At 47.8% G+C, this 11592-nt stretch overlaps 2 protein-coding genes across 5 annotated transcripts in view; both read right to left on the bottom strand.

Annotated features, from left to right (window-relative positions):
- Positions 1 to 302: 302 nt before the first annotated feature.
- LOC111151235 (MCF.2 cell line derived transforming sequence-like 2) overlaps positions 303 to 11592 on the bottom strand; it is a 282214-nt gene continuing 270924 nt past the window's right edge. For 2 of the 4 annotated variants that reach the window (XM_022509077.1, XM_022509087.1), the window contains 3 exons: positions 4928 to 4972; positions 1916 to 2004; positions 303 to 1528 (listed from right to left, as the gene is read on the bottom strand). In XM_022509077.1, the coding sequence (XP_022364785.1) occupies positions 1415 to 1528; positions 1916 to 2004; positions 4928 to 4972 (248 nt within the window). In that variant the 3' untranslated portion in view covers positions 303 to 1414. Of the gene's footprint in view, positions 1529 to 1915; positions 2032 to 4927; positions 4973 to 11592 lie in introns of all 4 variants that reach the window. The other 2 variants (XM_022509067.1, XM_022509097.1) reach the window with 2 other exon arrangements.
- LOC111151254 (MICOS complex subunit MIC26-like) lies at positions 1971 to 7644 on the bottom strand. Its single transcript, XM_022509122.1, has 2 exons — positions 5956 to 7644; positions 1971 to 5770 (listed from the first exon to the last, which is right to left on the bottom strand). The coding sequence occupies exons 1-2, from the start codon at positions 6183 to 6185 to the stop codon at positions 5401 to 5403; spliced, it is 600 nt and encodes a 199-aa protein (XP_022364830.1). The 5' UTR covers positions 6186 to 7644; the 3' UTR covers positions 1971 to 5400.

The following is an 11592-nucleotide window of genomic DNA, read 5'->3' as shown; positions in this document are numbered from 1 at the left end:
GATCCCAGGGTCCGGGGATGGAGCCCCATGTCAGGCTCTCTGCTTAGCATAGGGTCCGCTTCTCCCTTTCCCTCTGCCACTCCCCCTGCTTGTGATCTCTCTCTCTCTGTCAAATAAAAAAAAAAAAAAAAAAAAAAAAAGAACTTGCAGTGAATTTTTAGTAGCTAAATAAGTAATAAAATATTTATAAACAAGTAACTTTAAAGCTATAAAATGAAATAACTAGAAAACTAAAAATAGAGGTTAACTAAAAATTAACTAATATAACGAAAAATAAAAAATAACTGAAAATAACTGAAACTAATTTTAAAACCAATAAATCTAAAACGAAATACCTCAGACATTAACTTGGAACCAACCCTCTCTGAAAGGATACAATCTTGGAACAAAGCAACACAAACACCACAGGAACGTTCTTGTGGGGATTCAGGGAGAAGAGCACAGGGCTGCCCCTGTAGAGTTTCAGCTCCTCCAAGGCTCGGGGAGGAGATTCTCAACGGATCTCCCCACTCCCGCCCAGGGAAAAAAAATGGCAACGTCTGAAGGCATTTTTGATTGTCATAATTTGGGTGAACGGGTGGGAGAGGGCTGTTACTGGCATCTTGCGGGAAGAGGCCAAGGATGCTGTGAAATATCCTACAATGCGTAAGACTGCCCTCCCCTCCCCGACATAGAATTCCCCAGCCCCCAAAGTCTGAGTGCAACGTTGAGAAACCTTGGGCAGAGCGGTCCAGGACTGGGCTTCGCTAACCTCTGCAGATGCGCGTAGAGCCGCTCCGGGGTTCGCGAGGTTCTCCGGAGTTCGCGGGGTTCTCCGGCGCTCGCGCAGGCGCTTGAACAGCCTCGAGGCTCGCCGGCCTCCACACCGAGTCCCCGCGCAGGCGCCTGTGGAGCGAGCTTGGGAGGTTGCGGGTCTCTCTGCCCACCGCCCGGAGGTTGCGCAGGCGCGTGGGGAGCAGCTTCCAGTTTCTCCGCGGCTCATACCTGGAGGGTGGGCTCCCCCGGCAAGCCGTGGACCCTTCCTTAGTCTTCTGGAAGGTGGTCGTGGCCCTTCCCCCGCGCCAGGGTGACAGATTCGGAGGGTCCGAGGCCCCTTGGCTGCTTTCTGTGTAAGGGTGGGCCGGGCCCCCAGCGGCCGCCGCAGCCTGTGAGCGGAACGAAGGCGGCCTGGGGGCCTCGGCCGAGCGGGGAGCCGCGGGGGTCTGGTACCAGTGTCAGTTCTCTGGGGAGAGGGTCCTCAGGCATCCTTCCCTCGCCCGCACTGCTTATGTCCGTAAGCTAGTTGTCCCCCGCCACCGCAGGGGCGAGCAAGCCAGTGGACCCTGGCTTAGTTTTGTTTGTTGTCCTGAAATTCAACAAGAGTCAGGGGAGCAACGGCTAACCAGTTCGCTTACTGTTTTTTCCTCTTTCACACTCACATGTCCTCATCGCCACCTTCTTTTTTCCCCTGGATGCTTTCTCCCGTTTCCGGGACAGATTTGGAGGTACACGTTTCATAACTGTCGTCCAACTGGAAAAGTCCGGAGAGCTGTAAGGGAGGGCACAGTGGTACACACTCAGAGTTGGCAATGCCGGGGAGTGCCCGAGCCCGGGCCAGGTGCGAGCAGTAATTCCCGGGGGCAGGTTGGAGCCCACCCTAGCTCTCCCACGTGGCCACGCAGGATTCCGGCAGGAGCCCCGTATTTATGATGAGAAACTAGTGCATTGCTAAGGAGACGGGGCCATGCTAGTCTGGGAGGGTCTGAGGCACTTTGCAGATTCAGTGACCTCAGCTTCTCGAGTTAGGCCTGGTCCTTCTGGGTGAGAATTATGAAAAGGGGGAGAGAGAGGAAACGGAGAGGAAGAGGCAGGAAGGAGAAGCTGATGGATAGGAATGAGGGAGAAAAATGAAAGAGGTAAGAAAAACATAAATTACACTCAGAGCACTGTTCTCCTTTTCCATTTCTTCTGCACCTTCAGTCTCCTCAGAGGTTTCCATGGAGATGAACTCTCTGCTGGAGCAGCCTTGGAGAAAGGGAAGAATTTGACCTGCTGTGTGGGGGAGGGGATGGCCGATGTTCCAGGCAGTTCCTGTCCCCAAGAACCCATTCTCCCCCATCTCTAACTCCCAATCTCCCAGGACCTGGACTGCCTCACCTTGGGGGCGGAAGTAGAGGTCTGTGATCTCCAGTTTCCCTCTCCCAGCTCAAAATTCTGTGAGTGTGTGTGACTGAGAAGACATGTCTACATGGTGCTCATAGTCCTACTCCTTGTCCTCCAAAAAAACGGTCATTGTCTTTTTGTGCTTGACGACCTTCCTGCCCTCCATCCTTCTTCCCTCCCTTCTTTTCCCCTTGCCCCCTTTTCTCTCCCCTGATTACTGCCCATTTCCCATTACCATGGTAACCTCTGTCACTGCTGTCCCCACGGGAAGTCAGAGAAGCAAGTACATCCTGCCTCTCTCTCCAATGAATTGATTCATTAATGGGCCAGTCATGTCACTGTGCACCTGTCATGTCCCTGGGGCTGCTAGACACTGAGGGGAACAGCAACACCCCAAACACTGAGCCACTCTTTTTGCCTGCTGGAGTGCCAGTCGGTCAAAAGTTAAGCTTCACATAACCCTGTAAGAGCTTTAGCTCCATTTCACAGATGAGAAACTGAGACGAGGGAGGAATAATCATTTGGCCAAGTTCTGTTGACTGAATGGCTGAGCGGCAGCTGAGTAATCCATCCCACAGGAATCTGAGTGTAGGACCAAGTTTCTGTTCAGGTGGAGATTGGGGTGAGGCCTTGAAGGGCATTAGCAGGGCATGGGGAGTGGGGGATCCTAGACACGGGAATCCCAAAGGAGCCTACAGTTGGGGGTGGTGGCACAGTTTTACCAATGAGCAGGAAGGGCACATGTGGGAACGCTTATACCTGCTGCCCAGAGACCTCCCAAGCTGCATTCTGGGGCCGAGGGCTCTCCCCAGAGCAGCCAGGCAGCCCCTTCCTGAAGGCCTCCAGGGACCCCACCTGATGCTGGAGGATTGTAAGGCAGCTGGACACAGTGCTCTCAGACTGCAGCAAACCTGGTTTGATTTCTAGTCCCAGGACATGGTAGGGTGAGGGGTTGAGGGTAGAGGAGAAACTGGTTCAGGGAACTGCCTCCCACTGCCCTCCCCCAGACAGGATTCAGGGGCATCCATCCACAGTAACACCCAGAGACATCTCTCTAGGGCAGTCATCCAACCCAGACCCCCTTACACCAGGGAGCAGACAGGGAGGATGAGGAATGGCAGTCTTGCTAAAAGGCTATAAGGGAAGACACTGGAGACATTGCTCTGGACCACCCTCTCCCCAACCCCCTGTCTGAACAGAAAGACGATGTCTCCAGGGTCCGTGGCCTCAGTGCCCCAGACAAAGCGGGGTGGGGGGGACCCCAGAGCCACCTGCTGGGAGGGCAGGGGTGGGGCCTGGCCTGAGGCCTCAGGCAACCATGGAGCACTCAGGGCCTGGGGGCGGCAGGACTGGGCGGCGATGGTGCAGCTTAGACACCTGACAGCCAGTTCCAGCCACTCTGCAGGAGGTGACACCTGGGTAAAATGACGACCAGGCACTGGTAGTGGGTTTCCCCTCTCTTGTGGGCCCAGCCAGAGGAAAGGGGACCCTCAACCCGGCACAGGGCTGCCAAAGGGGACCTCTTGCACATTTGGCCACAGGTTGACTGCATCATTTCAAGGTCACCTGGGCCTTTTCCTGCCTTCAGGAAGGATCTGCCTGAGCCTGGAAAGAAATGATCTTCCCAGTGCTTCATGACCCAGATGCCACCTCCTGCCTGGGGACTGTCAGCACACAAGGCCTCCTTCATTCCTGGTACCATGGGTGAGGGTGGGGGAGGCCTGGAGTCCCTCAGGCCGCCCAGTTTAGTCTAAACCAAAGTTGTCTATACGCCTTAGAAGCAGCTCCAGAGAGATGCCCATTTTCCATCCAACACAGTGGACACACATAACACATCTCTGAAATGAAAACAAGTTTATGGAAAAATATTCCCCTTACAGGTATGATATTCTGATCTGATCTAGTCTGTTCTAGTCTACTATTGTATTTTACTCCATTGTGTTCTATTCTATTCTATCCCATTCTATTATGGGAGACAGAGGAGGAGAGGGACTGTGGAGGTGATGGGCTACCCCACAATCACCTTGTAAGACTCTTCAAGACAGAATTTCTTCTTACACAAACGGCAGCTGCTCTGAGCGAGCCCTCCTGCGTCTCCCCCGTGGGTCCCAGGCTCTTGGCAGCAGAGACTATATCCTATTCTCCCAGTACCCCTCCCCCCTGCCCCCCCAGCTCCTGGGAAAGACTCAGCATTCTCAGAACCAGCACACCTTGAAGAAGGTCCATCTATTAAAGCCGGAAGTGCAGGGGACAAAAGTGCAGCTCCCAGTCTGAGTTTTGCTACATCTCTGTCATTTGCATATTGAAGCCCTTCCTCCTGGATTCACTGGCCATGGGCTCTCAGGGGTCTTAGGGACTAAGTCTTAGTTCCTATAAAGGTGACAGCACTCAGGGGACCCCAGAATCTTGGGCTCAGAGTCTGACAGATCCTATGAGTGAATAAATGAAAGGCCCATTGTCCAGTGGTAGGAGCAGAGACTTTGGAGTCAGTGAGACCTGAGGGTAGTTCTGACTTTGTCACTCATTTACTAGCTGTGTGGTCCTGGGTAAGTCACTTGGTCTCTCTGAGCATCCGTTTTCTTGTCTATAACAATAGTGATAATAATATCCATTGCAGTTTTGAGATCAAGATTAAAAAAAGGGCTTATAAAGTAAAATGTCTGGTACACCTTAGGAATTTAATAAATAACACCTGTTATTATTATGGTTAATAGTGATGACAATAATACTAAAGAGAAGGTTTCAGAACAGCTGTGGGTACTTCAAATATGCTATTATTACTCACCTTTTGAGGAGATTTGTTTGCCATTGTCTTCACCCTCATCAATATCTGGAGGAGAAAACAAACTATAAAAGTAATAAACGGCTTTGAAAGGAAACAACATGTGCACGCACGCGCGCGCACACACACGCGCGAAAAACAAAACCAAACACATGGGTCCTCGAAAAACAGTCAATTTGATTACAGCAAATTTTTTTTAATTTGGAATTTTAATTATGTACATAAATAACAACATGAGAACGAGTTCTAAGGCTAGACATTCTCTCTAGGTGAAAGGATTTCCGATTAGTCCACTTGTAATATGGTATCACCCAAGATAACAAAGAAGCCTAGCATAGTTTATCCTGAAGAAGAAAGCCAATTTACTACATTCGGTACTGACTTCTCTGCCATTTTTCTGTAGAAATATTGGTTTACCCCATGGAGTTTTCAATGTTTACCTATAACTGATTAAAATGGGCAGAGCATGCAGCATTCTATTTATTTCCAGGTGAATTCTTCACATTTCCTGGCTTTTGAAAGTTCTCCTTCCACAAATCTTCTATGACTATGTATCCTCGTAAACCCCAGTCATATAATTTCTCCCCACTGACCTGGACAAATACGATGGCTTGTTGTGGGTAATAAAGAGAGGCAGCAAGTCCCATGAATCCAGGCAGATATACCAGCTTCTTTATTTTTGAGCCTCTAGCCAAAAGAAGTCCAACAATGCCAGCAAAACTGATAACACCAAGTCTTGGAAAAAATCCAGGAGGTGCATTTTGGAGATATTCATAGCTGCCTAACCCCCATTGAACCAAGCTCTGCATCTTAGGCTTAGTTTGGGAGTACATTTCCTGACACCAACTTTTTTTTTTTTGACAGACAGAGATCACAAGTAGGCAGAGAGGCAGACAGAGAGAGAGGGGGAAGCAGGCTCCCCGCTGAGCAGAGAGCCCGATGCGGGGCTCAATCCCAGGACCCTGGGATCATGACCTGAGCCGAAGGCAGAGGCTTTAACCCACTGAGCCACCCAGGTGCCCCCCTGACACCAACTTTTATACAGCTCGCAATAATGTCGGAGATGTGAAATGCTTTCCTCAAGTGGGGTCCTTGGCTCTTCCACATATTTAGAATGACCCTCGGGAACCGAGTAGAGTGAAAGCTCATTAACCTTCACAGAAGCTTTGTGAGGTGAGTCCTTTTTAGGTGACGCATAGACTTTGAAGGTGAGCAGACTCAGGCTGGCCGGCCCCACAGCCCTCTGAATTACCTTGAACATGTTGCTGGCAGAGGTGGCTCCTGCCGATTACAGCAAAATTTTAAGTGATAGTTGCATTCTTGGAAAATGAGCAGAATGGCTCTGGTACCAATCAAGGGCTAGTGGTGCATTGATTAGGTACACTCTGAGTCTCTGGGGCACTCCAAGTATATGTACCAGAATAAGCATGAAGAATGTTGGTGGAGAAGGATAAGAAGAATGGGCAAGGTGGGCTGTGAAAATTCATGCTAGTAAGGTCTGGTGTGTATTCTCTTTTCCTTCAGTGGATGATCTTTCTAGCATACATCACATAACTCCTAAGTGGTTTTGAGAATTTAACTTTAGCACTTAGTGTATAGAACTCTGAACTTTTATGTTGGTTTAAAAATTGAATGAAATTTATTGACATGTGAACCTATTAGTGAGTTTTTATTCTCATCAATATACACGTTTTGGGTAAGTTACTACCTTTGAAGATAAAATCATGCCTTTCCTTTGCTGTCCACTAGATGGCATAATGGGACCACTGTAGAGTCCACTTGTTCCATGGCTGCTCCTTACCCTGCCGATTTCAAATGGGCAAACTATTTTTATTTTTCTTTCAAACTGGATTTTTCACTATTTCCTACAATTATGCAAAACTTTAAAAAAAATTTTTAAAGAGTATGCACTCCTGCATGCTCGCACAAACAGGGTGAGGGGCAGAGAGAGAGGAAGAGAATCTCAAGGAGACTCCACACTGAGCATAGAGCCCTAACCAGGGTTTGATGTTAGGACGCTGAGATCCTGACCTGATAGGAAATCACGAGACTGACACTTAACCAACTGAACCACTCAGGTGTCCCAATCATGCAAAAATTTTTAAGGCCACCTCTATCACATTTTCACTTGAGGGGCAGTGGAGTGGAGACCTGGTTTAAAATCATGGACAAGCCTTTCCTTTCCTTCCCTGGAGGAAAGAATGTGGTTAACAAGTTGTTAATGATAATATGCAAACAGCCATCTAGGCACTAGTCTGAAAGCTTCATCTCATTTAATTCTCACAGTAAGACTATTCAGTATCATCTGCATTTTATCAAATAAAGGATGAAAAGGACTTAAGCACAAGGAAGTGACATAATTCATCCAAAAACCCAGAGCTGGGTTTGAGCTGTGAGCTCTTCACCACTATGCTGTGCTGTTAAGGACGGTCCTTCTCTGCCTTCTGGGAGTTAACTAATGGGGTCACCTTATGCCTAATGCACCCCAGCAGCTCTCTGCAGCCCACACGACAGGAGACATCTCCAGGTTATTGCCACAGGTAATATGCTGGATTAGGATTGTTTGCTTGGTGGCCTGGGGTGTAAATGTGGACATCAGAGCTGATCTATATCTAAAGTGTCCATTTCCTTGGCAAACTTGCCTTTGGCCAAGAAGAAGGAATCACTCGTAAGCATTCAATTAATAACTTTCAGATTGCACACATTCTCACGGCATCTTTTATTTATTGATTTATTTATTTATTTAATTTATTTTTTAAGTGTCTTTTCTGTTGTCAAAATCCTTGCCAGCTTCTAGGGCAGTCTGAGCTTGTTGTCTTGGATGTTCAGAGCTGCTAGGAGCTGAGGTCAAAGAAACTGCAGAACTGGGAAACCACCTCCAAGCTCAGCAGTGAGCTGCCACCATATGTTTTGAGTTGGAACAGGCCCACAGGTGGGTAGTAGGACAAGCTGATGTAGTTAGCTAGAGTAAGTCAGAGCTTGTCCACTTTACCAGAAATGGAATGGGAATTTTTCAAGAAGACTAAAATATGAAGACCCCTAACCTGTTCATGTATTATGGCTCCAATTTTTTTAAATATGCATTTCTATAGATGAAAAGTTTGGGGTAAAATATTTACAGTGATTATTTCCAGTAATGTTTGATTCATACTTTTATTTGTCCTTTTCTTCGTTACATGCTAAATTTTTTATAATCTGCATATATATTTTTTATAATCAGAAAATGAAGCTTAAAATACTGAAAACTTATTGGTCAGGTATCTAAAATAACCCACAATCTCACCAGAGAAGACTGTTTGCCAGACCATATTTTCTTTATCATAAGACTACATGAAATCATTCTGAATAACAACAAAATAACAAAATAATAAAAGTAACCAAGTCTAGGCCTAAAAGGAAATACCCCCAAATCAGCAAACAACCCTTATGTGTTGCACTAAATGGCCCACAGATACTAAAGCAGCCTCCCCCAACCCCCAAGACTCTGAGGAACTAGACAAGGGACCCACATTCAGGCCTGCACTTAGGCCTGTAGCTAAGGATTAGTAGACAGTCTCAACTTCTGTTACCTTTGTGGCACAGTGGTCATTCTCATTTTACGTATCTTTCAACAGCCAGGGTTTTGAAAACCAGGGGTGCAACTAAACTCAGAATTCAAAGTTTTCAGTGCAATTCTGGCTAGTAAAATACTATTAGCGTCACTCCTTCATGTCAACCAATAGCACCAGAAAGAGCATACTCCTCTGTTCTGTGACAGTCCCATCTTGAAATTGCTTTGGTTCTTAGGAGAGTTCCCACCTCAGTGCCTTCTTCCCCTGTCCAGGCCTTACCCCTACCACCATGACGAGTCCCTCCACTCTGTCCTCATGCCAGAAGCCATGCAGGCAAAGAAAGCAGTTGCCACACGGGAGGAAGTAATTGCTCCTACTCATCATGAGGAGGTCAGGCTGTTACCTAACAGTGTCAGAGAGGAATGTGCCTCATACTCAGGTGACCCACTGGGACATCCCCCAATACCTCCACACCCAGTTGTCACTGTAAATAGGCGAGTAAAGAACAATAGCCAGACAAGAGCCTGGGACAGCCACTGGGCTGATGAGAAGGCGGGGTACCTAGAACGAGTGGGAGGAGATGGTAGTAACAGTACAACCTAAAGACCAGCCGCCACAGCAGGTGGCATAGACTCAAGTTCAGCAGGACTCTTACTGTGTCCCTGGTGCAAACTCCCCCTTGGCAACCAAGACCTCTAGACTCACTGAGACCAACGCTGCAGGGATGGGGAAGACAAATGCCCTGTGCAAGTCCCTAGAGAGTGGTAATGAATAAGGTAACAACTCATTCAACCTCTTGCCTCCCAGATTCACATATTCTGCTTACTGAGGGCACAGTGCCATAACATGACCATGGGTTTAAGGTATATACTGCACCCTGAAGATTAGCACCCCAACCCCACAGTGTCATGTCTAAATTATTGCACATCCTCGCTTTCAAGAGGCTATTCCATGCCTCTTGTCAGGCTGGCAGCTTCTAATGTGGTGGTGTGTGGAAGGACTGTAGGTCAATCCTGCGGTCATATTTCTACAGCTGAGTCTGTCCATTAGAGCAATTTTGTATGGTTGATCAGATGCTACATGAGTCCTCGAACAGTGACGCATGGAGACACTGTGAGCAGGAAAGGCACACAGGTCAACCCTGCTCAGAGTGAATTATTGTACTTTCCAGCCTAGAGGGGGTCTGATGGAATCGACCATTCTCCAGGGATAGTGTCCAACTGGGAGCTCAGCATCCGTCTGAGCTGGCCAGGTGGAAATTCAGCATGGCTGTTGGTCTTGACAACAGGAAGGCCATGCTGCTGGGCCCATGCATAGCTTCCCACTCTACTGTGAAGCAGTCTCTCTGAGCTCACTGTGCAGGTACTGGGGTACCAAGGAGAAAGCCAGCTGACACCTGCTGGCCAAGTCATCCAGTCAGTTTAGTTGTTTGGCACCTTTTCTGCAATGGATGGTCTCTGATGGGCATGAACACAGTATGAAGATCCTCACATTTTGAGCTTGAGTCTGTAGGTCTCTGTGCTTCTTCCCCAGTCAGATCACGTTATAATTAAATGCTAATTATTATTCTGGAAGGATGGTGGGGAAACATCTTGAGAAGGGCGAGCATTGTCTTGCATGTCTCATTTGAGGATTCTGCATGATCTTTGGGGGGAGAAGGATCTTTCTCCCAACAAGGGGGTGGTGGGACACTTATGCCAGCCCATAAGCAGGGGATTTGGGGCCTAGACCCAGATGTCCTTATCTCAAGCATTACAGTCCCACATCTTCCCTATCAGGGCATGAACTGCCTGCTCTTCTACTAGCACTAGGAGGCCCAAATGATCAGGCAGCAGATTTGCCTAGGCTGAGAATTCATCCTTCTCTCACACACTGCCATGCTGTAGAAGATGAGAGGCTGAACGTTGGCAAGGAAGCCCTCTGATTCTCAGATGGGGCTTTAAATTGGTGGTAAATCTGAGGTCACCCTTTTCTTCACTCTCTTCAGTGCACCCATGGTACTTAGCAATAGCCTCCAAATTCTGTGCTCCTGATACTTAATAGTCTCCCCAGACTTCTCAAATGTAGAGACTTTGCACCAACTAGTACATCCCTGTCCCCCTGTATATGATCCCAGATGTCACCACAGGTGAAGATCTTAGTCACTGAACCTCTACCACAAACCAGGGCCCAGGGCTTTCCACACTCTACCTAACCAGAGCAATGGAATCCTCATTGCCACCTGGCCAGCAAGTGACCTAATAACACCAGAATCCCATCCTTATAGGACCTTTCCTGGTTCTGCCTTGCGTCAGGTTTCCCAGAAGCAGGTTGCACAAGTGAGTGGTGGAGAAAGGGCTTTCAGAGGAAACCGGTCAGAGCACTGAGGACAGAAGACAGGGCAGGGAAAAGTGGGCTCTGCTTAAGTCTGGCGCCAGCCTGATCTCCTGGCAAACCCAGACCATAGATGGCACCCCAAGTCAGTCAGCCATTGGCTGGCTGGCCATAAGTTGTCCTTGAAGGAAGCCATAACTTCTCAGGCATTTTTCTGGCTGGACAGCTCTGGTCAGCTCTAGTCGGCAATCCTCCGAAGGGCACAACTGAGAGCTGCTAGCAGCTAACCTCACAGCAACTGGGCAGTGGGTGTCTTCAGGCCCTATGACACTACAGTGTGTGGATATTTTTTTTATTAAAAAAATGAATATTTTTTTTATTTTTAGAGCAGGTTGAGGTTTACAGAAAAATTGAGCAGAAAAGGCAGAGTATTCCCAATCACCCCTCTCCACTGGCTCCCTACACAGTATCTCCTATTATTAACATCTTGCATTCGTGTGGTACGTTCATTACAATTAGTGAACCAGCACCGATGCATTATTATTAACTAAAGCCCACAGTTTACATTAGGGTTTACTCTTTGTGCTGGACAGTTCTATGCATTCTGACAAATGCGCAATTTCATGCTCCACCATTATGATTTCATACAGAAGTTTCACTGCCTTAAAAATCTCTTGTGTGCAGCCTGCTCATGTCCTCTCCCCCATATCCTGGTAACCACAGATCATTTTACTGTCTCTATAGTTTTGTCTCCTCCAGAGTGTCAAACAGTTGGAATCATGCAGTATGTATTTTCAGAAGGGA

Source organism: Enhydra lutris, unplaced genomic scaffold, assembly GCF_002288905.1.
Source record: "Enhydra lutris kenyoni isolate GAN:26980312 unplaced genomic scaffold, ASM228890v2 scaffoldscaffold2, whole genome shotgun sequence".
Classification (NCBI taxonomy): Eukaryota; Metazoa; Chordata; class Mammalia; order Carnivora; family Mustelidae; genus Enhydra; species Enhydra lutris.
This window is presented reverse-complemented; position numbering and strand designations above follow the sequence as displayed.

Coding starts and splice junctions, on each gene's coding strand:
- LOC111151254 (XM_022509122.1), bottom strand. CDS start 6,185: ATGTTCAAGGTAATTCAGAGGGCTGTGGGGCCGGCCAGCCTGAGTCTG. Junction 5,771..5,955: donor TGCGAGCTGTATAAAAGTTG/GTGTCAGGGGGG, acceptor AAAAAAAAAAAG/TTGGTGTCAGGAAATGTACT.